The 27026-nt window shown below is 39.9% G+C and overlaps 1 protein-coding gene across 1 annotated transcript in view; it reads left to right on the top strand.

Moving 5' to 3' along the window:
• The window catches only part of UBE2H (ubiquitin-conjugating enzyme E2H), a 98257-nt gene that overhangs the window by 30442 nt on the left and 40789 nt on the right, over positions 1-27026 (top strand). The window contains exon 2 of the mRNA XM_004677037.2: positions 26224-26300. Coding sequence (XP_004677094.1) covers positions 26224-26300 — 77 coding nt within the window. The remainder of the gene's footprint in view (positions 1-26223; positions 26301-27026) is intronic.

The raw sequence follows: 27026 nt of genomic DNA, 5'->3' as shown, positions 1-27026 counted from the left end.
GTCGTCATTGTCATTCTTCTCCAAGTATTTTCTAATTTCATCCTTGATCTCCTCATTGATCCAATGGTCTTCCAGTAGTGTGGGTTTTAGTCTCCATGACTTCACAGATATTTTTAATTTAGGAAAATCATATGCAATAGATTTTATTTTTTTTTAAAGATTCATTTATTTATGCAAACAAAACTGGAGTACAGGCAGAGGTGCAGGGGTAGTGAGAGGATTCACCAGAGACAGAGTGGGGAGCAGAACAGGCTGATGGACAAGTACACTGCTGAGGGGAGCAGTGGGCGGGTCAGGAGAGGTCTGCTGTGCCATGTGGGTCACCTCCGGGGCTGGTATTGAACTGGTGTTGCAGTAGCTACGGATGGCCTCATAGTGTTTCACTTTAACCTATTGTGCCACCAGGGAGGGTCCCATATGCAATCAATAGATGTTAAAAACTTTTCTAAGCCTTCCAGTTCAGAGTTTTAGTTGTCTTTTCTAGCTTTAAAAAAGAGCACTTCCCTCTATATCACAAGGTAAGATTTGTGTTATTTAAGACTTAATTCAAGGAAATTTCTTATTGAGAGAGCCATGCCTACGAATAAAAGAACTAGATGGAATTGGTATTCCGCAGTTTACCTGCCTGTGCCCTTTCAGAAACACCCCAGTATTGATTCTTTTAACCTTGCCCTCCCTCAAAAAACACTCCACTCCCTCCCTCCCCAGGTAAGGGCAGGGGAAAGAGTAGGGATGTGAAGGTCTGTTGTGGGGGTTGGGACAGGGACTGTCATATTTACTTCTGGCCTTTAGCAAATGTAATCATACGCAGCACCTTGGCAGCAGAAATGAGCTGGGTCAGTTGGATACAAGGTGACTGTTCTAAAATAAACAAAAAGAAACAGCATAATCTTGAATTTGTGGGCAGCATTTGAGACTGAAAAAATGAGACTTTTGCAGGTGGTCTGGCCATTAGCTGTGAGCATGCACCAGTGTGGTAGGCAAGTGGACAGGATGTTCTCTGTGGGTACTGTATAACCTTGAAGGCTCGTCTCTATTTCCATTTCCCCAGGAATGAAATCTGAAAGAGTAAAATTAATCTTCCTTCCCCTTAGCTTTCAAAACAAAAGTAAGGCTGCAAATCTGAGAGACTGTTGCAGAGTGCTGGAGGGGATGGTGCCCTGGCCCTGGATTTGATTTTTGGTGCAGATTTTTAAAAAATTCTGTTAGAATGTGAGCATAAATAACTGGCTAGAAAAGTGAGAAGAAAACACAGGAACTTTAACTACATGTGCACATATTCTATAGTAAATGACCGAGAAACTTAAATCTGTTTGAAGTCTGAATAAACTGAGCACATTGGTTTGTGTGGTAGATAGAGCTAATGCTGTGTCTGGTGACTGCTTGTTTTTCTTCAAGTCCCTTAAACTGGACATGTTTAATATCAGAGAATTTTATGTTAAGCCGGTTTTAGTGCCTATTAAAACTTTGTGTTTAGGGTTTTAGAGTTCTGACAACATACATGTGGTTATCTACCTATATAAAAAAGCTGAAGTCATTTGAAGAAAAATTAATAGGTACAGGTACATGTCATTTGAAAATTTAGAGTACATCTGAGTCTCAGGTTTTTTTTTTATTTTATTGCTCTAAATATGTAAGGCACATTTTAATTTTAGCTAGATGGACTTGTGAGGCTAGTAAAGGACAGAATTTCTTTTATTATAGATAGTCTTGCATTAATTTTGGTCTCTTTCTATATGCTGAACCAATGATTGTCAGAAAAGCTGTTTTTATGACTTTCGAGGTGAGTGTGTTGCTGGGGGTGTTTAAAGGCAGGCGGATTTGGATCTTGGGCCATTTAACCAAACTTGTTTCTTCTGCTGTGGCCACAGGCGTGGCAGGCCTTTTTACAAAGAGTTAAAGGTCTGCTTCTAAACCGATGCCTTCCCAGTGTTTCTTCCTGGCACTCTGAAAAACCATATGTGGGGGGAAATAGTCTTGTTCTGTTTAGATGTTATGGGCGTTGGCTGCCTAAAGCACTAGCAGTATTATTTAATGTTTAAAAGTTGGGAGCAATCAATGAAGAAAACTACCTGCTATTTAACAAATGGAGTAAAGCCTCTGGGTTTCTTTTTTGGTGGTGGGACAGTGAGGGCAGGGGAAGGGGCGGGGTTCCCTACCACTCCTTTAAAGTTAGGAAAGCTAATTTCATAGCCTCAGAAGAAGAGGTTTTTTTGAGTTGTCTATTTGACAACTCAAGTTGAGTAGATATTACTGTCATTTTTACAGCTTCACAGATAGGGCCCTAAGCCTCAGGTAAGCCCAGTAAGTTGCCAAGTTGGGTGATAGTTGTCTCTGCACCACTAAATTATAGTACTGTTATTTCCTAGGACCACAGGCCGGGCAAAGGGTCTTTCATTTCCCAGGGAGTGGCCTCAGGTGATAAGTAATTTACTGTCATGAGGCTAGTGTGGAAACCAGAATTCAAACCCGGGTCAATTGAAAGCCTGTGTTCTTTCCACTGAGTGTATCCTATTACCTCTTAGAGTACGTTGCTGTAATATCTGATTTACAAAGACCTTTTTATTCCTTGTGTTGATTGACTTCAGTTTAAAGAGGAGGTTTAAAAAGTTCGTTTGTGAGGTGGTAGTTTGGAACTCAGAATATACATTGTTGGCTGGCAGTGGTGTTTGACAACGTTGTGGTTATGAGGCCACAGCCCATTGGGACCATTAGGACACTTCTCTTTATGCTCCTGACACGAACCTGAGTTCCAAGCCCTGCCCTGAGTTTTAAGGGAGGAAAAGAAACAGATAGATGTTCCCAGTTGTCTCCAGAGTCTCTTTGTACCTTTACAGATGCCATTTTCCCTGCTGTTAGCAAAGAACTATAAAGTACGGGGTTGAGAGTAAGTGCAGAGCTTCTGAGGTCAGACATAGGTTGACTAATTGCTGGCTCTTCCCCCCTCACACATACACCCCCTCCCGCCCTTACCCCTCAGGTGACCTGAGGCTCTTAGTCTTTCTAGGGCTTGGTTTCCTCATCTGTAAAATGGGTGGCTATCCTCATGATTATAGAGCTTTACTGAGGCAAACCAAGTATTAGGTGCTCAGCATGGTATCTAGACATAGTGGGTGTTTAGGAGATAATGTCAGTGGTGGTAAAAATGATGGCGACTCGGGCCCTCCCTGGTGGCGCAGCGGGTTAAAGCACAGCACTAAGAAGCAAAAGCCACTTGCGCATGAGTTCGATCCCCGCCTGCCCCGGAGGTGACCACATGGCGTGGCAGACCTCTCCTGACCCGCCCGCTGCTCCCCTCAGCAGTGTACTTCGTCGATCTGCCTGTTCTGCTCCCCACTCTGTCTCTGGTGAAGCCTCTCGCCGCCCCTGAACCTCTGACCTGTACCCCACTTCTGTATGTGCAAATAAATAAATCTTAAAAAAAAAAAAAATGATGGCGACTCATTCTGATTGTGGTTCATCCCTTTCACTACCAGAGGCTTTTGTAAAGGTCTGTCCTTTCTGGAGTAGACTGTAGCATAAGATTCTGAATAGATATAAAGCAAGGTTTGGGATTCCCTTTATTTTGTAGCCTCATCTAAATCAGTAAATGGCCTTGTAATTTAAATACTGTATCCTTAAATTATATGTTATAAAATTTTATATACTTTTAAAACCTTGATTTTAAAAGTACATACATTTGGTTGTATTGAACAAACTTTGTAAGGGTTGAACATAAATCTTGATGAATGACTTTGATATTGACAACTTTCATGAGCCTTTTAAATTCATGTCGTACATTTTCTCGGATGCATAGAGAAACTGGAGTAGGAAATAAGAATGGTCCGCCCAAAGAGCTGCCAACTAATGCAGGACAGACTGAGCAGTAGATACTGTGTGAGGGGCCAAATCATAACGATTTCATGCCCTGTCGGCCTCCCCCCCCCCCCAAGTTTGTTCTCAATCTGCTACTGTGGCAGCCATCAACAATACATAAATAGATGGGCTTAGCATGTTACAGTCAAACTTTATTTACAGTAAAACTTATGGACAGTGAGTCATAATTTGTGGACCCCTAGCCCAGGGGAACGTTCTCAATCATATCTTAAAAACCTTGATCCTGTAGTTCTCTGTAGGTTAATGTACATATATTAAAGGTTGACTTCATTCTTAGTCTCCTTTTCATAGAACACATTCTTTGCTATAAAATTATTCAGATATATATAGATAGATATCTTCAGTTATTCCTCAAACTCTAGTATAGCTTATAGCTGCCAAGTCTTCAAAATCTCTTAAGATTGTCCCAACAGTCACTTAAAACTTTTAACATGTCTAATGCTGATTCCAGTACGATAGCTTCCAAAATCAGACTGTTGTGTGTATGTGCTCACTTATGTTGTACAAGTGGGAAATCTGTATGTTCCCTTAACTCCCCCTTCATCTTGTTTATTCTCTACCCCTGAAATCTTTACTTCTCTTGGTCCCTGCCACTACTGCTTTATTCAGGCCCTCATGATATCATCAGGACTGTTGAAAGTCACCTCACAATTTTAGAGCTTCCTATATTTAGTCTTTGTCTCCTGCCAGTCTGTCTGTCTTTCTGTTGCTAGGCTGATCCTGTTTTTCATATATCTAATCATGCCACTTCCTGTTTAAAACCCCTTAATTGTTCTTCAGTGGCTGTGCTGTAAGAGTTAGTTTGATAGAGAGGCAGTACCGTCCTCTGTGAAGGACCAAGATAGTGGTGCTGTCTCTACCCCTGTAGTGTACTGGTCTTCTCAGAGGATGCTTCCTCTATAGCTTTCTCCTCTCCTGGCTAGTTTCTTTTATAATTACTTTAAACTTTGTATTTCTTAGAAGGCTTTCTTTGACCTCTGGCATCCCCATCTCCCTACTCACCTTAGTTACTGTCTTCTGCATGCTTTAATAGCACCCTCTGTTTCCCCTCAGATAAGCGGTTACCCCTTTCCCCTCCACCTCTTTCAAGCTGCTCCTTCTCTCTTATGCCTCTGTCCCTGGTGCATGCACACCTGGGCTTGGTCACTTGGAAGAATGGTAAATATATAATAAAGAAGTACACCTCTTTCTTCCACTTTTTTTTGTGGGGGTGGGGTGACCCAGCTGTCACTGGGACAAGGAATGTCAGTAGCCTGTGATTCTTAAACACGTATTTATTCTTCTCATTCCCAGTTATTTCTCCTACCTAACACCTCCTTATGTCTTTTATTTTCCTTTCTTTGAGAAGGACTCTTAAGTGCAATGAATTTCAAACCATAAAGATGTTAACATCTCAACTTAGAACTCTAGAGTGTATTTACATTTTCTAGTAAAAACACTGACCTGGTGGGCCCTCCCTGGTGGCGCAGCGGGTTAAAGCACAACACTGAGAAGCTAAAGCCACTTCAGCATGAGTTCAATTCCCGCCTGCCCCGGAGGTGACCACATGGCGCGGCAGACCTCTCCTGACCCGCCCGCTGCTCTCCTCAGCAGTGTACTTCGTTTATCTGCCTGTTCTGCTCCCCACTCTGTCTCTGGTGAATCCTCTCACCGCCCCTGAGCCTCTGGCCTGTACCCCAGTTCTGTATGTACAAATAAATAAATCTTTAAAAAAAAAAAAAAAAAAACACTGACCTGGTGTAGGTGAGAATTAATAAACAAAAGTCATATACCTCAGATTGAAGTGAGTTAAACTGGCTTTTATGTATGAGGAATTATATTCTAGGTTCTAAATAAGGAATCTAAGACCTTATGAAACAAAACTTCAGTCAGTTAAGGAGTCATGGATTCGCACCAGCTGTGGTGAATGTCATCCTGTACCTCTTGTCCAATCCCTCTTGTCCACCCTGATTCCTTTTACAGGTTAGAGACCCAGGGACTCTACAAAGATAGCCTTTTGTGGGAGGCCCCTTTTGGCTCCTGGAAGGTGGGTTGGCTAGTAGGGAAGGAGATGCAAATTTGTATTTTTCTGTGGCTAGAAGGGTTCAAGCATTTATTTGCTGTCATAATTAGAAGTCTACTTTGCTGGTTTTGAGATTGAGCCTATGTACATAGTTAGCTGGAGCCTCTACAGGCTTTATTCTGATTGGTAATCTACATAATGGATGGGCCATTTTGCTTTGGAGATGTGAAATAGGCATCTATAAATGAATCTTTTTTGAAACTAAAGTTGTTCAGAGAAGAGTTCATCTTTTCACAGAAGGGCTTCTCTAGAAAACTGTCTATATTGAAATGCAGCTAGTTTGAGCTAGGAAAGCATATTCCAATAATAGGCCCATGCAATTAGCCTTTACTATAATGGAGTGAATGCTGGCATTTTTTGTGTATTATCATCATCACCAATTGGTGTTAGTCCTGGGGGAGCCACATAATAGCTGGAAAACCTTTATTGAAGGATTCAAACAAAAGTTCCTGTCTTGTTCACAGGCATGCTTTAGTTCTTGTGACTAATACAACTTTTTTACTTTTTGATAATCATTTGCGTAGGGTAAGATTAAGAAGTGAGACTTAAGAAATGTATCATTTTTAATTAAAAGAAAATGTGAAAGTTCTTTTCATTTAGTGCCATATTCTTACTAGACCTTGTATAGAAATAACAGTGGTGTACTGGTGAATGTTGTGAACAATTGTCTTTGGGGGGTATAAAGTGCTAATTGTAGTGTTTACTGATTTCTGAGAGGTTAATACTCTACTGTAGCTGGCTTTCGATTACTAATGTGATGTCATTGGACGTGACGTTGGGAAGAGGTGCATATAATCAGCAGAATTAACCCCAGCTATCAGTTGCTCAGGTTTACAGCCTATTTTTTTTATACTTAACCGTGTTTTCTTTCTTTTTTAGAAAACAGGCAGGAATTAACTAGAATTCCTCATTTTCCTTATATTTTTATTTATTTCCACCTTCTTACATTGTTGTAGTCCCCACAGTTCTCCCGCTCGTGAACCATATCACCCATGAACCATCGCTGTATTCCCTTGTGTTCTCCCCTCCCCTGTCTTGCCCCCCTTACTTCCCTGTCCTTTGCTGTCCACCTCAGCTCTATGGTCGGCTTGCTAGTTTTGACTTTTTCTTGACCTTTTGTTTGGTTTCTCTGTATTCTACATGTAAGTGAGACTATCCTTTAATCTATCTTTTGCCGTCTGACTAATTTTGGCTAGCATTGTCCCTTCCAGCCCCATCCACGTTGCCACAAATTGCATGTGTTTATCTCTTGATTGCTTAGTAATATTCCATTGTGTAAATGTACCACAAGTTCTTTGCTCTGTTTGTCTGTTTTGGGTATTGGGTTGTTTCTGTACATTGGCAATTCTAAATAGTGTTCCAGTAAACAAGGAGTGCGGGTTTCCTTTTGAATTTAGTGTTTTTGTGTCCTCTGGGTGGATTCCTAGGAGGAGAATTGCTGGATCATATGGTAGCTCCATTTGTAGTGTTAAGGAACCTTCACACAGCTTCCTATAATGGCTGGGCCAGATTACTTTCCACCAACAGTATGAGGTGTTGCTTTATGTCCATATCACCCAGCATTTATTGTTACGGTTTTTTTAATATGGACCATTTTTATTAGAGAGAGGTAGTATCTTATTGTGGTTTTGATTTGCATTTTGTCTGTTGTCTTTTTAAGATTGGCTTTACTGATACATAATTTACATGCAGTAAAATTTAGCAGTTTTAAATATACAATTTGATGATATTCCTCTATATACAACTGCTGGATTAATATTTCTAAAATCTTACTTTGCTTCTACCACCCACCTCTGCATAAAATTACTGGCTGTATACTACCTATAGTACAGAACTCTGGCCTGGCCTGCTACCGTCTTGTCTTTGTCTGGTTCTTTGGCTTTCATCACCTTCTGCCTGCCAACATGAATTTCTTATTCCAAACTGATCAGCTGGTTCCCAGCTTAGTTCTGCCTCCGTGCCTTTGCTACCTGCTTGTAATACTCCTAGTACCTCACCTTCCTTTTTGACTGTGTTGCCTTTCCTCAAAAGTCTGGCTCAAACCCCATTTTCTTCTTATACAAACAAGTCAGTCTTTAGTGATTACTCCCTTATCTGACATCTCCTACCACTTATTTGACATTTACCTTTTACACCTTCTATTGAAATATCAGGTCTTTTATGGAGTAGTTTGACTTTCCCAACAAAGTTGTATACTGTGGAAAGGTAGGAAATGTACAGCCCAATTTTTAGCACTTCACTTTGCTCAAAAAGAAAAAATAAACTTGATGATAGATTTTGCAGTCACTCTTCCAACTGAGTGAGTCGCAGACTCGGTGACACTGCTGGGGGGAGCAGCACTGTGCTATACTCATAGCCTTCATAGGGGTGAGGTTTGCTGGCCAGAGGATAAAGGTGTAGTGATACATCTTTCAAAGCAGTGTCAGTCATTAAAATTCACAGTGTAGCTTTCTTCTCTGCCTTGACAATTCATCCAAAGGTGGTTAGTATCGTGGACTTCAGATTCTTGGCAAGATTTAAACATTTAAACTAGGCCCCAGAAGAAAACTCTTTGTTGCTTTCAGTACTGGTAAGAAGTCAGTAGGGTGTATCTCATTGATTTCCTTCCTGTCCCAGGAAGCCATATTCTAGTATTTTGAAAGAACGTTTTTATCTTTTATAGTAACTTTACTATAAACCAGTTGTTTTTATTTTTATTTAAAAAATACTTTCTCTGTGAAAAGCCCTGCAGATTTTTGAAGTATGGTAACATGTTAGAACAAATTCTAGCCTGTTTGCTAGCCTGCCGTGCAGGTCGGTCATCAGTCCTTTCGGTAATATTAGGGTTTACGCAGACTCAACTATTAGTGGGTTAGTTGACACTGTTTTTCTATTATTGATACATTTTTTTATCTACTGCTGCCCAAATAACCGGTGTTTCCAAAATTAAAATTCCATTATCTTTTGGCAGTCTTGGCTGACCAAATGTTTAAGATCCCTGCACTTAACTGGCCTTCAGGAACCACAGATGCAGCTTGTTATCAAAGGGACGTTGCTCTACACTTCTCTCTATCCCTCTTAACTGCTGTTGCTCTCTTGCTGAGTGCTGTTACTCACCGTCCCCGGATAACTAAAATGCAAAACCTTGGAATCATCCTTGACTTGTTTGTCCTCTTTCCACACTTTCTGTATATGCCAGATCCACCGAACATTTTTTCTTAACCTCCTCTTTTTTTTTTTTTGAGGAAACTTACCCCTATCCCAACTTCCCTCCCCCAGCCCAAAGTATTTAATTGGTGAACTAAGAACAAGTTTACTTTCCTCACCTCAGATTAACCAAGCTCATGATTTGGAAAGATAGAATTGGAAAGCCATTATGTCGTTTCTGATGTGTACCAGAGAGTTTTCCCCTGTAGGTAAGACTTCTCTGGGAGCCCATACCATAACTGGAAGGTTATTTGAGAATGAGTCAAACAAAAGCTGTTAAGATGCAGTGCTTAATGACCTATCATAGTCTAATGGTGCCACCATCTCTAGCGGGGACCCCTTAGTCCAAAAAACTCGTGTCTATAGGCAGAGACTGCTGTACTACCCGGTGACTTCAGTGGACCCTGCCAGCCTTTCTCTTTTATCTTCTTGTGCTTGTAGGGCTGACCCTTACTTTGTTTCTTTACCTGTGTGCATACATTCAGGCTGGCTCTGCTTGAATTTTGCTACGTGGGAAACCAAGCCATTTAAAGTCTTTCAAATGGCTTTACCCCTTCTTCCCAGTCATCCCACCTTAATCTCAAGTTGGAATTTAAGGGCCAACTTCACATGATTGGCGAAAACTTCATTGTGTCTGTGCTGTAAAAACAAAAGGCTAACCTCCCCTTGGGTTCATTATGTTTTCCCTTGTCCACCTGGAGCATGCCTCCTGAGCACCTTCTGTGTAGTAACCCTTAGCAAAAAATTCTTGTATTTCATATTTTATTTCAACATGTATTTATTTATGCATATAGAACTAGGGTACAGGCCAGAGGCTCAGGGGCAGTGAGAGGATTCACCAGAGACAGAGCGGGGAGCAGAACAGGCAGATCATGAAGTACACTGCTGAGGGGAGCAGCGGGCGAGACAGGAGAGGTCTGCTGCGCCATGTGGGTCAGCTCCCTGGCGGGGATTGCTACCAGCTTCTCAGTGCTTGCTTTAACCCATTGCACCACCAGGTAGGGCCCTGTATTTCACATTTTGGTTGTGGTTTGCTTGTCTCTTTTCCTTCTAGAGCTTAAGCTGCTGAAAGAAGACACACTCTTAGTTCCAGATCCACTGTCTGGCATTGTGCCTGACACCTATTCCCATTCATTCAGCCAGTATGAGCACCCACACTGCCAGGCAAACAAGTCAAATGTGGTTCCTGTCCTCTATGAACTGAGTTTTGAGGAAGGTGAGGACGCATGTAAATAAACAAAGTAGTACTTACGTAAGGAAAGACTTACAAGGAAATGAAGAGGCTGAAGCAGACAATTGGGGGTATCCTTCAGGTGATCAGAAAGGTCCTTGAGCAACTGGCATTTGAGACACATAATCCTGCAGATGAAGCAAGGTAGCTATGGAAGTAGCAGCCTGGGCTTCTTCGAAGTAGCTGTTGCAAAGACCCTGAGGAGGGAGAGCGCTTGCTGTGCTTCGGGGAGTGGAGACAGTCCAGTGTATCTGAAAAGGCAGAAAGGAAGACCTCAGTGAGAACATGCTGTCAGTCATGTCAAGGGTGCACATGATTGGATGAGACCACTAATGATGTGACCGATTTGTGTGGAACCTAGTACTTGCTTCATTTATTTGAATTTGCGGTTCTAGATATGTATGACTATTCTTTTCTGGAAATTTAACTTTTACAAATACTGATTGCAAGAAGCATTTCAGTGTCATATGTGAAACATATCCATACTTAGGCCAGAGGCTCTGAGGAAGTCTCTTTCCTTGTTGTATCTCTTATCTCTCTCCCTGGGGAACCTACACTGTAGCCAGATAAGCCTTCTGTATCATCTTGAGAACTCTCACTTTTATTGACTAGCGCTCTCTTCTACTGAGGGATCTACTATTTCAGTTGAGATAAATACTGCTAAGGTGACATACTCGTCTGCCTAGGATAAGCCTAGTCATGAGACTTAGTACAGTTTTTGAATTGTATTCATTGATGTTTTTAACTTATTTTAAACTATGATTTAGAATTCCTGTGCATCTATGCCTTCTGTCTCTCCTTTTGTACCCTGTGCTGCACTGTGTTTCATTTGCATTATTGGGCTGAATGAAAAGCAGAATATTAGGGAGACAGGAAAATGAGTAGTAGCTTTACTCCTTACCGACTGTCTTGTCTTGGAAAATGTCACAGCCTGGCCATTTTTTTATCTGTGGTAGAAAAAATGCAAACCGTTAACACAGCAGAGATGTTGGGAGGATTAAATGAAGTAGCACATGTAAGACACTACATCTCTTAGTAGAGGCTTGATAATCTTCAGCCACCCTGTGAGAGGGTAAATGTTATCTCCACTTGTGAATTTGAGTGGGATGGGGTAGGGAGGGGAAAAACAAGACTTAACACATTTCACTTTCTCTATGCTGGTGCTTCTCAAACTTTATTGTCATGTTAAACACTGGAGAACCTTGTTAAAGTGCAGATTCTAATGTAGTTGGGCTGGAGAGGAGTTCAGTTTTAGCGTTCTAACAAGCTTCACCACCTTGAGTAACAGCTAAGACCCTTGGCTTCTCACCTAGGGGTGGTATGACTGGGCCTCAAACCCAGCTTTGCTCTACTCAAAACCTTCCAGCAGCCCATAGAACTGCCCTAACTCTCATCAGCGGGACATGAGTTTTATTAAGAACTACAAGTTATTTATTAATTCCTTAAACTAGTCAGAATCTGAAGTCTTTCAGTCATTTGTTCAGCATTTACTTAGAACCTTTATGTGCTGTGTCCCTTTTTCAAGAATTTTTTAAAGTATAGGGTTAGATAAGAAATGGGGGAATTATTACCTACAGTTGTTAGTTTGACAGTTGTTAGGTGTCTCATCACCTTATGTTTAAATGTTTATCTGCTCCACCCTCAATCTGTTCTCCTTCCTGCCTTCACTTTGATTTTTGTTGGTGAGAACAGTGTCATCTACCATGTTGGAAACTTCAGTTCTACTTGATTCTTTTCTCCCTCACAGTCAGTGAATGCTTTCAGTTTTTCAGATTTCTGAAATGTGGCTTCTAGCCTTGTGCTGCCTGTCAGCTCTTACCTGGCCTTGCACCTTTGCTCACAGCTGGCCTCTCCTGTACTTGGCATTCGGCTGTGCTCTAGTCTTCTTAGAGTTAATCTTTCTAAATCAGGACAAATCTAAATATGCTACACCCGTTTCCAAAAGCATTGTGGTCTGTTTAGAGAGGTGATCTAGGATGGCTAAGAGTGAACTTGAACTGAAGAGTGAACTGCTTGGCTTCTAGTCCTAGCTCTGAAACCTACTGTGTGAGCCTGGACTGGTTACTTAACCTGTCTTTGTAATAATAATTTGTCTCTCTGGAATGTCATGAGGGCTATATGTTAGTAAACATTGTAAGTGATGAAAAGCCTAATTGCTTTTTATCTTAGTGACTAAATAGGGGAAGTAGCTTTTTTTTTTTTTTTAATTGGGGCTTTACCAGTGTAAAGGTTGGGCTGAGTGCTACCTTAGGAACAAGTTATAAGTTTTTCATTAGCAGAAGATGCTAACACATATAATAGGACGTAAGTGCATGAAAGGGAAAAATTTAAGTTCAGTCTTAAGACTGAAGAGATGGCATCTCAGCTTTGAGGTTGGTAACTCAGTTAGATTAGACTAATAGATATACCCTGTTAAACTGCAAGTTGTTTTGAGAGTATTAATAAGAGTAAATGCTAACGAGCTTTTTCTAAGTCCTTTATATATCCTTAATCCTAAATAATCCTAATACATTTACTATTACTCCTTTTTTACACCGAGGAAACCAAGGCATAAGATTAAGTAACTTGCCCCAGCTCACATGGCAAGTAAATGATGAAGCTGAGACTCAAGTTAATTATCCCACTCTCTAACAACTACAACTCTGGACTTATTTTATTGTGGAATATCTGTTTGCAGAAGAGAGACCTCTTCATCTGGGATAAGGGAGCTCTGAAACAGGTTGATATTTGTAAAGTTCAGTGGCAGAGGAAATAGTTGGGTGTTAGGACTCTCGATCTCCAACATGTGACTCTTCTGTCCTGCATTTTACCATCTAGATAATGCTGATGTTGAATATGTTCTGCTCCTTTTAAAGTGATGATAATGGTTCCTTTTTTTTTTTTTATGATTTATTTATGCAGACAAGAACTGGGATGTAGACCAGAGGTGTGGGATAGGGGCATGTGAGAGGATTCACCAGAGGCGAAGTGGGGAGCAGAACATGTCAGGGACTGGCCTCAATCACAGGCTGTTGGAGGGCAGAACAGGTAGGATCTTAAGATGGGAGCAGAGTCAGCAAGCGGAGATTTCCTAGAAAGGGGGAAAAGGGAGCAGGCATGAGGAATACAAGGGAGTTGGAGTTGGGTGCAAGTCCTCCTGCTTACCTTTTTAACAAGTCTTTATTTATACTGTTTAGCAAGAGTTAGCTACAATAATGCATCAGGCAAGTTAATAAGAAATCAGCATAAAAGTTCTAAAGGAAGAGGGGAACAATGCATCCTCTTCCTGACACTTAATGGTGTACTAGACTATACATCTTTGTGATAACTTTCATGTATACGGATGTTTAACTGTGACTTCAAAGGATAAGGGGTCTGGGAAAGGATGAGCTCTTAGTAAAGGATTTAAGAGTCCTAGGGAAGGAATAAATTGTGTTAGCAGAGTCATTAGTGATAGTCTAAAGAAAAGCTAATGTCTAACTTAATGCTAGCAGAGAGTAGCTGGTATTTGTTTTAGGAAAATGTTAAGACTAGAAGAGAGTAGTTAGTGATAAATTAAGAGGAAGTTAAATAGCTATGCATTAAGCAAAACCTTTGTCAATAATGTTAGGAAATTGTCCATGGGTCCTTATACCCTGAGAGTTTTATCAGAAGTTTGATTTTTGTTTTAAAGACCAAGGAAGGGTCCCATGAGTCTTGATGTTATGGGGGTGGTGGTGGTGGTGGTGGGGGTGTCTTATCTCTCTTGGAGCTTGCCTTTTGTCTCCAGACATAGAGGAATTTTCTGCCCTGGGGTGGCTCATACTTTGCCCCAGCCAGGTAGCCAATTTATGAAGCTAAGGCAATCCAGTTATAAACTGATGGTTGCTCAGAATATTTTTGATACTATGATTATACGAAAAAGGGAGGTTGTGACATAAGTTAACAATGGACATTCTGATTTATTTAGAGCGTTCCCCTTCTATTAGGAATTTGTCGGTCGACAGAAGTTGCAAAGCTTGTGTCAAGAACAGGCAGACTGAAATACACTGCTGAGGGGAGCAGTAGGCAAGACAGGAGAGATCTGTTGTGCCATGTGGGTCAGCTCCTTAGCTGGGGATTGAACTCAAGCTGCAGTGGCCGCTGATAGCTACATAGTGCTGAGACATAACCCCTTGTACCACCAGGGAGGCCCGATAGTAGTTCCTTATTAAATGAAAAATTAATTTGATCAGAGTGCAGTTAGGTATTGACCCCTGTCTGTTTCCTTCATGAGTCACCTTGCTTGGCTATACACCCAGCATATGCTCAGGGAATGCAAGCTATCCAGTGAAGCCAAACAGTGAGATAGGTAAATGTGCCAGAGAAAACATTTACATACACATCTTCATCTTGATATTTAAACATACTGAAATAGTTCTGTCAATCAGTTAATGGTATACTAGACTATACATCTTTGTGATAACTTTCATGTATACAGATGTTTAACTGTGACAATGTTGTTTTTTTTAAAGGAAAAATGTATGGTAATATTTATATGGCCATTAACAAGTGTTTAGAGAGTAGGTAAGATACTACTCCTGTCAGCTAAGTGATAACCATGTCAAGTTCTAGAGTTAACATAATTTATGGGTAGAATGAGATTTAATTAGTCTTGCCTTTGAGATAGTTAATGAAAGATTTTTCATATCTTAGTGTGTTTTTGGCTCATGTATCCTGAAGGACCACTTTCACCTGCATATGTTATCTTAGGAAGCACAAGGGAAGGTAAGTAGAGTAGAACTGTGTGACCCAGCCAGGGCCAGAGCTGAACACCATGGACAATTTGAGGTGTTTGAAGATGAGTTTGTTTTTTCTCTTTAGAAGCTTTAATATACCAGTATTGGTGAGGGAAACAGATTGGCTTAAATGATGGCAATTAGAAAATGACTGGATGCAAACTTTTTGAAGAACAGATACAAAATTAAGGTTCTACATATCAAAGTTAAGTTAAATATCAGAAGTTCCACTTCTAAAAAAACTGGATGTATAGCAAGAGACGTATATTGAGTTGTTCATTATAACAGCAAAAAACCTGACAGCAGCTATCTATTTACTAAGTGTTACTTAAATTATGGTACATCAGTTTTGGGTAGGCATCTTAAATTGAAAAAGGGCGCTTTGTTCTATTTCCCCTAATAAAGTAAGATGTTCTCCATATGTAACGCGGATAATGCTGTTTGCAGAGCAGTTAAAAAAGTGTGCCTGTGATGATGTGAGAGTGTTATGTGTAAGCAATTCTTTGTAAAGTGCATAAACCTTGGTAATTTCTGGACAGTAGGACTGGATGGTTAGGAAATGTGCAGGCTGCTTGACTCCCTATTTTAAAAGGCAGGGTTATAAATATATATATATATTTTATATATATATATATATACATATAAAATAGTTTATCTTTAAATCATTTAGTGCCTTTTGCCATCTCAGTTGTAATCCCTGTGGGCTTCCCATCACCAAATCACCGGTGTGCCATCACCATAGTCCATTGCACTCTCCTTACCCCCCCAACCCCCCATTCCCCACTCCACACCTTTAAAATGTGTCTGGTATATAGTTGTTCATTATTATTTTTTTCCCCCTTGGTCCTTTATGCTCTACTATGAGTGAAACCATCCAGTATTTTTCTTTTTCTTTCTGGCTTATTTCACTAAGCATGATCCTAAAAGGCAGTTTTTTGTTTTTTTTTTTTAAGATTTATTTATTCGTACAGAACTGGGGTACAGGCCAGAGATGCGGAGGGTGAGAGGATTCACCAGAGACAGAGTGGGGAGCAGAAGAACAGGCAGATCGACGAAGTACACTGCTGAGGGGAGCAGCGGGCGGGTCAGGAGAGGTCTGCCGAGCCATGTGGTCACCTCCGGGGCAGGCGGGGATCAAACCCATGCGGAAGTGGCTTTAGTTTCTTAGTGCTGTGCTTTAACCCGCTGCGCCACCAGGGAGGGCAAAAGGCAGTTTGTTAAAAAGCCTAAAACTCCATATTTACCAAGTGATATGAATTGACAGAAAGACATTCCAGGACTGCACTATACGCTCTGATGGGCTCCAGCAAACTGTTTCACCTGAGCCTGTCAACCCTGCTTGTCTGTTTGATACAACACGTTAAGAGAGGGAAGCCTAAATGTTTCATTACCTTTCCAGTGCAAAATTTTCATACTATATTTGCACCCAATGTTTGTATCTAGGTTTGTTTTCCTAAATAGCTTTGATTTTTTTTTTTTTTGACATTGTTTAATTATTCAGGAAGCACTCCTTGTGAGAAACTTGATTTCATTTTCCTTCCTATGACTTTTAACAATACAGGCTTTATTCTCTTACTGTTTGACATATTTAAATCTTAAGATTCTGTTTACTTTAAATTATTAATCTAGGCTCCTTATTAGTCACTTCCATATCTGACAACTATAACGACCCCTTTCTTGACTGTGTTAATCATTTCTTTGCTATTGAGATGGTAGTCCTGCAGCATGGCAAAAGAACTTCCTCTCTATCCCCTGTTATTTGTATGATGCTTAAAATAGCTCCAGCCACTGTTATATCATGTTACACTCCTAGCTTACAGTCCACTTTCACCTCACATCTGACTTTCCAGGGTTTTCCACTTATATATGTATGTTGGGGTCATTAGAGTGTAGTGTTTCTTTAAAACATTTCTTTTCTATTTTAAGTTTTCATTTGTTTGCTTATTTTCACCTGCTTATTGTGGACTTTTTCTTTTTTAAGATCTATTTTATTTGTACATACAGAACTGGGGTATAGGCCAGAGGTGCAGGGGCAGTGAGAGGATTCACCAGAGACAGAGTGGGGAGCAGAACAGGCCAACTGACTAAGTATACTGCTGAGGGGAGCAGTGGGCAGGTCAGGAGAGGTCTGCCACACCTCCGGGGCGGGGATCAAACTCATGTTGAAGTGGCATTAGCTTCTTAGTGCTGTGCTTTAACTGGCTGAGCCACCAGGAAAGGCCTTACTACTGTGGACTTTAAAAAAAAGTTCTTGAAGTTTGCTGAAAATTTTCAACCCAGTTCTTTCATCCTGTTTATGCATAAAGATAATAAAGCTACTAGGACATAACAAATAGTTTACTTACTAACTGCCCTTTTGTATAGTTTTAAAGATTTGTTTGTTTATTCATACAAGAACTGGGGTGTAAGCCAGAGATGTGGGTGGTGAGAGGATTCACTAGAGACAGGAGGGAACAGCAGACAGATCTACTGAGATACACTGCTGAGGGGAGCAGAAGGCAAGACAGGAGAAGTCTGCTGTGCCATGTGGGTCAGTTCCCTGACCAGGGATCAAACTTGTGCTGTAGTGACTGCAATAGCTTCATGGTGCTGTGCTTTAACCAGTTGTGCCACCAGGGAGGGCCCTTGACAGTGAGCTTGAATCTGTTACTTAGTCCTTTGTCACATGGTATCTCTTTTAAAAGACCTATGTCTGCAGTGCTCTTTTCTCCCTTTCTGTGAAGTCAAGGTCAAGTTGTCGAGACACCACTTATTATTTGACACCTGCTATGCATAATGAACGTGGAGTAGTTATGGGAACATCAAGTGTTTGTCATTCACATCCTGGAAAAGCAGTTGGGTTGGAGAAGGCGCTGTGACTGCATCTCAGGGCCACATGTGAGGAGCGCAGAGCACTAGATGTGTGTGTGTGTGTGTGTGTGTGTGTGTGTGTGTGTGTGTGTGTGTGTGTGTGTGTGTGTGTGTGTGTGCTGTCGCCCCGCTTTGCTCTGGATTTGGGCGCATTCGTCCAAGTTTAAAATGTCTTCAATTTTAAAGAAGTTGCTTTAAGAAGCTTTGAGGTTATTGAAGTTAAAACGAGGGGAATATCATTGGTCTCTGTGGAGATACAAACTCTTAATTAGCCAGTGAGAGAAAGAAAGCAAGAAGCCCTGCCTCAGTTGTGGACCTGGGTGTTTCTGCAGGTAACTCCAAGACTTTGAAATGTGCTAACAGTTCTATGAAAGAGAAACTCTGTGCCTGAAGTCTCCTCCTGCTCATTTTCTCTGATCCCTTGTTTCTCACCCTCCATATTCATCTGCTGAAGGGGTACCACCACTTGGTGTTTATTTTTGCACACCACCATGCAGTTGTAATGAACTATATGTTACTTGAACAGTGTCCCAAAAATATTTCCTTTAAAAATATCACTGCTTACTATGAACACTTCACATGTGTCTTGGTGAGCAGGTCTGTAGATAGGGACTATTAAACACTTCCTTGGCTTAATTCTGTTTTCACTGAGTGGCATTGCAGTTGACTTGCCAGTTGTTAAGGTAAAAGCTAGTCTGTATTAAAGTAAATAAAGGAAACAGTTCATAAGAATTTTCAGAGAAGACTACTGGAAAGTTGAATACCACATGTACTACACAGATAGTCCAGAGAGCTATATTAGACACTTGGTTTAATAATACTGACTTGAGAAGCTGCCGCATGATGAACTTTGTCCTGGGCACCCTGTGTGGCACAGTGAAGAAGCATACAGCCTAGGAGGGGAGGTACAAGATAGTTTAAATAGGTGTTTTCATTAGAGTTTTGCAGAGGGCCACCCAACTGGAACTATTTGAATGTTTCTGTATCATTTGTGGGGAAATTATATGTTATCTACAACTTTGAAGTCTTCAAGTTCAGGAGTTACTTTTTTACTTAAGGTGATTTGTTTGCTGTTCACCAGCCTGCTGTGATTAGGCAGTCTGCCTTTTGAGTGGCAGGTTTCTTTCTCATTGGTTTCATCTACCTCTCTACATCAAGGGCAAGTCCATATCTTCTAATGTGGCTACCTTCTAAACTTTTTATTTTAAAAAAAAATTCATCCATTTTTCTGGATGATTTGTTTGGGTTTTCATTGTAGACCTGATGTCTCTAGGATGTTTTATATTGTGAAAATCTTACCAGTCTTTTTATTTTTCTCTTCAGTTCAAAGTTGTATTCTAGGTTTACAGAGTTTTCAGCTGGATGTTTGACAATCTGATAATTTTTTGATAGTGTCACCTTCCATAAAAGAATATAGTCATGTATATAATTAAGAAGAGATTGATCAGGATTTATTTAATTCCTGTTTAACCCCTACTTCTTGAACTTTGGCTCTCTGGTTTTTATAAACCACCTAGAAAGATAAAGGCATGGAAGCCCAGTGACAGCTCTCAAACCTAAGTAGTGAAGAAAGGGAAAATAGGAAAAGAGCTTGCCAGTGCTTCGTGCATTGCTCTGTGGGGGCACTTTCAGAGCAGAACGTAACGCGTGTACTCTGCTAGTTCCTGAGGTCACCGTGTTAGTTTATGGTACCATATAGCAGCTGTTATTCATAGTGATGAGTCAGCACCAAGAAAGAGTAGGAAAAGGTTTTTAGGTAAGTAAAATAATTTGAATTTTGCTTAAGTACACTTTTGTCGTATGGAAAATAATTTAGTCAAAGTGTATGGTTTACACTTGAAAATGAATTCTCTCAGATGCTGGAGCAGACACTTTTGATATTCAGCATTACTGTGAATGAAGTAGCAGTCCCTACAATCCTCCTCCCAAGCTTCTTAAAAAGATTCTTAAAAAGAAACAAGTTCAGAGTTTAGTGATTTACAAGGTGACTTCATTTAAATCATGAGTTTTCCAACTTTTTGTAATATATTGTTGCTTGGTTTATCCGTTTATAGTTCAGCTTTTGTGTGTTCAAAACAACACAGCTTCTTCCGTGAAAAAACATGTTCTTTTTCTCCTGTATTCCACTTTGCCATTAATAGTAGCACTTCACCTGTTTGACAAGGCTATGGCTATGCTTAATGTCTCAAAGGCACATTCAGGCTGTGACTGCCTTGCAATTTCACTTGTATGGTTATTTGTAAATATCCATTAAGAATCTGCTGTGTGCCAGACAATTCCAGACCTCATGGCATTTGCATTGTAGTAGTAGGAGTCAGATAATCAACTAAATAATAGTAAGATGTATCAGTTGATGGGAGTGTAGCAGTATGCATTTGAATTGGGTGGTCCCAGGTTTTACTGAGACATTGGAACATGTTTTCTGTTTTTACATTTGGAAATGAGATTGGCATGGAACTCTATTTTTTGGGTTCTTGTGAAAATAAAGAGATTCTAGCAATGCTGGAGCTTCCTGCTGACCAAAGTATCTGAGGTCAAAATTTGATCTTTCCCATCATTCTCGTGGCTGTTATCTTAGTTGAGGCCTGGGACATTTCTACTCGTTTTATCACACCTTAGTCAGTTCTTTACACCACATCTCATTTACTGTTTTTGTAAAGCACAGTTATGTGCATAGAAATGCAACCATCTCCCTGCTGACCAATAGTGTTTGGACAAGTTTTGGGTCCCTTTGTAACCCAGCCTGGGTGTACTTTTTGCTGCTCTTGTGACCCACTCATCAAAATAAAAGTGCCGTGGTCCCTTGCTGTGGCTCCGTCCTGTACCTTCTCTCCACTGCTCCATGACCAGATCACAAGCTGTTCTCGAGGTTGTGCAAATCCTTGTCTGTAGCAAAGCATCTCTGTACCCCCAAGCTAGAAGAAATCTCAATCCTGTTCTAAACTCTGATGACACATTATGCAAACTCTTTTTTCATTTACTCCTTAATGTACAGATCTCAGCTTCCTTTGCTAAACTTTAAAGTTCTTGAAAGCAGGCTCCTAAAGTTTTTATTTGTTGTATGGCATTATGGAATTTGTGTTAAAATATTGAGCAGACCAAATTTTAATAGAAATAAAGGCTGTGCTTCATTATGTAACACATAATTATTCAATTTTGTACATTTTCTTTATCCTTTCAGGTGTAGTCCCCATAAAATTCCCAACAATTCAGCCATGAACCATCACCATAGTCCTTTATGCTCTTCCCTCCCCTGTTTTGATCCTTCTCCCTCCCTCTCTCCCCTGCAGAATATCTCAGACTTACAGTTGCCTTATTAATTTTGGGTTTTTGTTATTTTTTTTTCTGGGCCCTTATTTGTTTCCCCTATGATTCTTCTTATAAGTAAAAACATTTGATACATTTGATGTTCCCCTTTTCCTTCTGTTTTACTGAGCATAATCCCTTCTAGCTTTTTCCAAGTTGCTTCAAATGATGTGTTGTCCTTTTTGATTGCTGAGTAGTATTCCAGTGTGTTTATATACATTTTCTTGTTACCGTCATCTACTTTGGGCAAAGGCACATCTTTAATATTTTGCCCTGACTATTTGCCATGGATAGGAAATGCCTTACTCATCTCATTGGATTTTTCTTAAATGTCGTTATGAAGCCACTTGCTTCATTCTTCACAGTGCCAGCTGTTGATACATTTTATTGGCAGAGTATTTTTCTCTTTCAGTATGTGACTTGTTCCTTCAGTGTTGGATTGCTTCTAATTTTTTCTTGCTTGGAAACTTTTTTTTTTTTTTTAAGATTCATTCATTTATGCATACAAGAACTGGGGCACAGGCCAGTGGGGGCAGGAGAGATGAGAGGATTCATTCAGAGACAGAGTGGGGAACAGAACAGGCAGATCCACTGAAATAAACTACTGAGGGGAGCAGCAGGCAAGACAGGAGAGAGTGGTCTGCCACGCCACGTGGGTCAGCTCCCTGGCAGGGGATCCTATTCATGCTGTAGTGGCTGTAGAGAGCTTCACAGTGCTGCGCTGCAACCCATTGTGTCACCAGGGAGGGCCCTATTTCATAAGCTTTTAAGAGAACTATATAGCTAAGTTGTTCACTTATTATTAATTTGCCAGAACTTTTGTTATGGAAAATCAAGCATTTAAAAAATAGAAGAATATAATTAATGAACCCACATGGACCCATCACTCAGATCCAGCATTTATGAACTTTGAGCCAGTACTTTTCTTTCCTCTAACTACCCGTACTGGGTTACTCTGAAGCAAATCCTAGACATTATGTATTTTAACCAGTAAGTATTTCAGTTTATATCTCTAAAGGAGAAAAGTCTTTTATAAACACAGCCCCTAAAATAACTATTTTTATGATAATTTGCACATTAATTGATTAGCAGGCATACCATGTTTTTGCCAAGAAAATTAGGTAGTGGAGTTTGCCAGTTTTTTCCAATTTTTATAGTCTTGATAATCTCAAGGCGAGTTGGGAACAGACTAATCTGAATATCTAGAGCAAAAGCCACACAAGCTGCTTCTACCTGTTGCTCAGAGGTGCTTTCTGTTGCCCAGTTCCTTACTTTGTGTATACATTCAGGAAGCTACCTCTTTTATGTTATAAACTCATTATCAGTAACCTTAGGAAACCGTACTGTCTAAAGCCTACGTCCCTGACCTGTTAACGTCAACCCTGTAGCGCAGACTTAGCTCTTGGCTCCCTTTCTGGAAAATTCCAGTACTATGTAAAATTCATTTCTAAAATCCCGATAGACACGTTTTGCCAAGAATGTCAGTTATCTCTTGACAATTTGGCATTAGCCTTTAAATATTAGATTGTGTAATCATACTGCCATTCAGGGAAAATAAGGTAGTGGGTGGCTGGCATTTTAAAAGTGAAATGAACTTGGGTTCCTGAGAATGTTAATCATTATTCAGCTGAAAATGCTGATACTCCTTAATAGTAAAATGGCTAAGTAAGTAAAATGCAGTATTTGGGGAATAACTTAGATGAGAGGTGAGTAAATTATTTAATTTTTACCAGAACAATATCTGAGGGACATTTTATATTTTTTTAAGCTTAGAAATGGAGTAAGAAATGTAGGAGCCTTCTACTGAGTTCCTGCCAACTTGCTAACTAGCCTGAGTGGCAGGCACATCTCAGAAAGAATTATTTTTGTCGTTGTAACCTGCCTTCTCTTTGCTTTTCTTGCCCTTGACTTTGCAACAGAGAGGAGGTAGGAGTTGTGGCTTCTACTGTAAATATACATGGTAGTAGCAGTCAAGTAATTTTTACATTTTTGTGAGTGAGTCATTTATTCATGGCTATGGAAATGTCTTATTTTTAAGCAGTGTTTTCTTCCATCTAAACTTAAATAGTTTTTTTCCCCCATCTAATTTAGTGTCTGTACTATTCCAAGGCAGTGTGGATTTAAGCATAGCTTTTCATTTTACCAATGTGGTATAGGAGTTTTGAATATTTAATTCAGTTCACTTTTAACTTTTCATATGAAGTGGACTATATGAACGCCTTAGTGTTCAGTGTAATGTACTAATAAGGGTAGACCCTGCATATCTGGCATGTGTGTTGTACCAGCGGTCACAGGAAAGAGGGGTTTGAAGCTTTGTTTTCTAATCCCATTTTAACATGATTGAGGGGAGAACCTTTGGAAAACAGATAATTAGCATAGGCTTTAATTTCAAACATTGCAAAATGGAAGTAACTAGATTTATTGCAAAGAATAGAAAATATATCTTTAATTTTTAAGAAAAGATTGCTCTGGACATTTCATAATTTAAAAATTACTGGTTTAGGGCCCTCACTGGTGGCGCTACAGGTTGGGGTGCAGCACTGTGGAGCTGTCCACAGCCACTGCAGTGTGAGTTCAGTCCCAGCCAGGGAGGTGACCCACGTGACACAGCAGACCTCTCCTGACCCATCTGCTGCTCCCCTCAGCAGTGTGTTTCAGTGGATCTGCCTGTTCTGTTCCCCACTCTGTTTCTGGTGAATTCTCTTAGCCCCCATACTAACTGAGGCTGGTACCTCAGTTCTTGTATAAATAAATTTTTGGGGAAAAAAATTACTAGCTTACATTAATTGCTATAAAGCAGTATTATTGTAGCAAACTTGTTTTGATAAGCAATTGCTGCTTTTACGGATTTTTATATCATAAAATTTATTTGTGAGTTTTATTAAACTCACTATTTTCTACCATATTCCATTTGTTAATTATCCTTGTGAATTTAGTTTTAATAACTAGGATGTCTTTCTCCGTATGACTTCAGTTGACTACTTCTGGATACCCCAAGTTGAGCAGAAACATCAGTAGCATTCTGGATGGGAGAGGGCACTAATAAACTAGAAGCAGCCTATTGTCTAAATGGCTTCAATTCATCTAGCCAGTTTTCTATTGATATTTAGGCTAATTTCTATTTTTTAAAAAGATTATTCAGTTATGTATATAGAACTGGGGTATAGGCCATAGGTGCAGGGGCAGTGAGAGGAGTCACCAGAAACAGTGGGGAGCAGTATAAGCAGATTGATGAAGTACACTGCTCGCAGGAGCAATGGGCGAGACAGGAGAGGTCTGCTGGGCCATGTGGGTCCGCTCCCTGGCCAGGGATCGAACTCTTGTTGAAGCGCCTTGGCTCTCTTCATAGTGCTGTGCTTTAACCCCTTGTGCACCCAGGGAGGTCCCTACTTTTCAGTTTTAAGTTCCAAATATAACAGTAAACTTGTACATGTATCAGATACTTTTAGTAAACTCTATTTAACATACTGTAATATTTAATAATATATGTGCAAAAAGTGCACAGATCACTTTTGTAACCCAGTGATAAATGAAACAGTAAGTCAAGGTATAATCAGCACCCTAAAAGTCCTCCCCCCTCCATGAGCTCTTTCCATTTATCATAGTACTACCTTATCCTAATTTAGAACTCCATTTATTTAGTCTATCTGAAATATGTGTAAATGGAATCATCTTGTGTTCATTTTATCTGGTTCCTTTCACTCTAACGTTAAAATTCATGTATTTATGTGTAGTGGTTCTTTTTTTTTTCTGTATAATGTTGTTAGATGACTACCACTACTTTTCATTGTTATGAACCTTTGGGTTGAAATGTGGTTTTGGCTATTACCAATAATAGTGCTATGAACATTTTTAAATGTGTGTTTTGGTGAGCTCTTTCAGTGATATCAGTCCCACCATTATGTTAATTTTGAACTCCCCGTAATTTACAGCAATCATTGCCAATGGGTGTGGGGCACTAACAGTTTCCAATCCGTAAAAACTGCCACTAGTATGCCTGGTTATTTGTTAAAGTAATAACAAAGGTGAAGTTTGGAAAAGATTTTTCAAGTTTTGAAATGCAGAATTAAATTTATTCTTAGTACTAATTTCTAGTCCATTGAATACTCCTCTTTACCCAGCATTTTTTAAAGAAAGATTTTATTTATTTTTGAGTAGAAGAACTGGGCTGTAGACCAGGGGCAGGGCGGTAGGGAAGAGGGTGATAGGGTTCACCGAAGACAGAGTAGGGAGCAGAAGAAGTGGATCTATTGAAATAATACTGCTGAAGGGAGAGTGGGCAGGTCAGGAGAGGTCTGCTGTGCCATGCAGGTCACCTCCCTGGGTGGGCATGGAACTTGAGCTGCAGTGGCTGCAGGTAGTTTTATTGTGGGGTGTTAAGTCTGCTACTATACATGTATTTTCTCTAATGTCTGTTTTCATAGCTGATAATAATGGTCTTAGTTCTTTTGCTCCCTCATTTGGTGAGTATAGTTGATGAGCATTATGTGTTACTAATATGTTGTCCCCTTAATCATAATGTAGTGTCCAGCTATGTTTCTCTTTACCATTTTAGTTTGATGTCTATTTCAGCTGATAAAAAATATAGTTGTTCCTACCTTCTTTTTTGGTCCATTTGCTCATAGGATTGTTTTTCAACCTTTTACTTTCCCTTTCTGTTGTTTATCTTTGTAGTTAATACAGCCTACGACTCTGTGTCTTTTTATTGATGAGTTTAGTCCATTTACATTTAGAGTCAATATTGACACGTTGGTGTCTGTATTTGCCATTTTGTTTGTCTTTTTGTGATTTTATTCTTTGTCTTATTGTGTTCTTATTCATTTCTCTGTTGGGATTGGCTTTAGGACTTGTGTATTTTGGAGTGGGGATTTAAAATTTTGGTAACACTTTAAATGGCATTCCCTGGGAATATCAGTCATCATTAGTGCTTCCAGGTGACATAAAGTCTGTGTAATTTCCTTTACCTTCCACCTTAGCATTGAGAGTAAGCATGAAGTTACAATCCTGGGAGGACTCAATGAATTTGTAGTGAAGTTTTATGGACCACAAGGAAGTAAGTACATGTGTTTGTGTGTGCTCTAATTCTATTTTACTCTGTTTTAATACACAATGGGAGTGTCACAGAGGGTGATAGGTGTAATTTAAAAAAAAAATTATTTATGCATATAGAACAGGAGTATAGGCCAGAGGTGCAGGGACAGTGAGAGGATTCACCAGAAACAGAGTTGGGAGCAGAACAGGCAGATGGATGATGTACACTGCTTAGGGGAGCAGTGGGCGGGGCAGGAGAGGTCTGCCGGGCCATGTGGGTCACCTCCATGGCCAGGGATCAAACTCATGAAGTGGCTGCTTCTAGCATCATAGTGCTGTACTGTAACCCATTACTCCACCAGGGAGTAATTTTTGAATAGGTGTAATTTTTGAAGATATAATTGAATTCTAGAAGCAAGAATGACCTCATGCTCTTACTGTTATTAATTATTGGTTTTTCCTTTTATTTCTGTGTGACAGTAGTAAACATGAATTGTGAATCCTGGGTTTTGTGATGGGTGACACCTGGATAGTTTTGGGGAAATTTTGTTGTATTTTTCTTGTATTAGGGGGAAGTAATTGAGATAGAAAGCTATCACTTACCAAATAATCAAATAGTGCTTAATACTTAAAAGAATAAGGTAAGTTTAGGGGAGATAGTTAATGTTTACTTACTTTATATCTCTTGATCTTTTAAAGTATTTTAATTGGAACATGGAGTACGTATTAGCTACAACAGATCCATGAC

This window comes from Condylura cristata, unplaced genomic scaffold (assembly GCF_000260355.1).
Source record: "Condylura cristata isolate star-nosed mole 26May11 unplaced genomic scaffold, ConCri1.0 scaffold00005, whole genome shotgun sequence".
Classification (NCBI taxonomy): Eukaryota; Metazoa; Chordata; class Mammalia; order Eulipotyphla; family Talpidae; genus Condylura; species Condylura cristata.
Note: the sequence above shows the minus strand (reverse complement) of the source record. Positions and strands in the feature narration are given on the sequence as shown.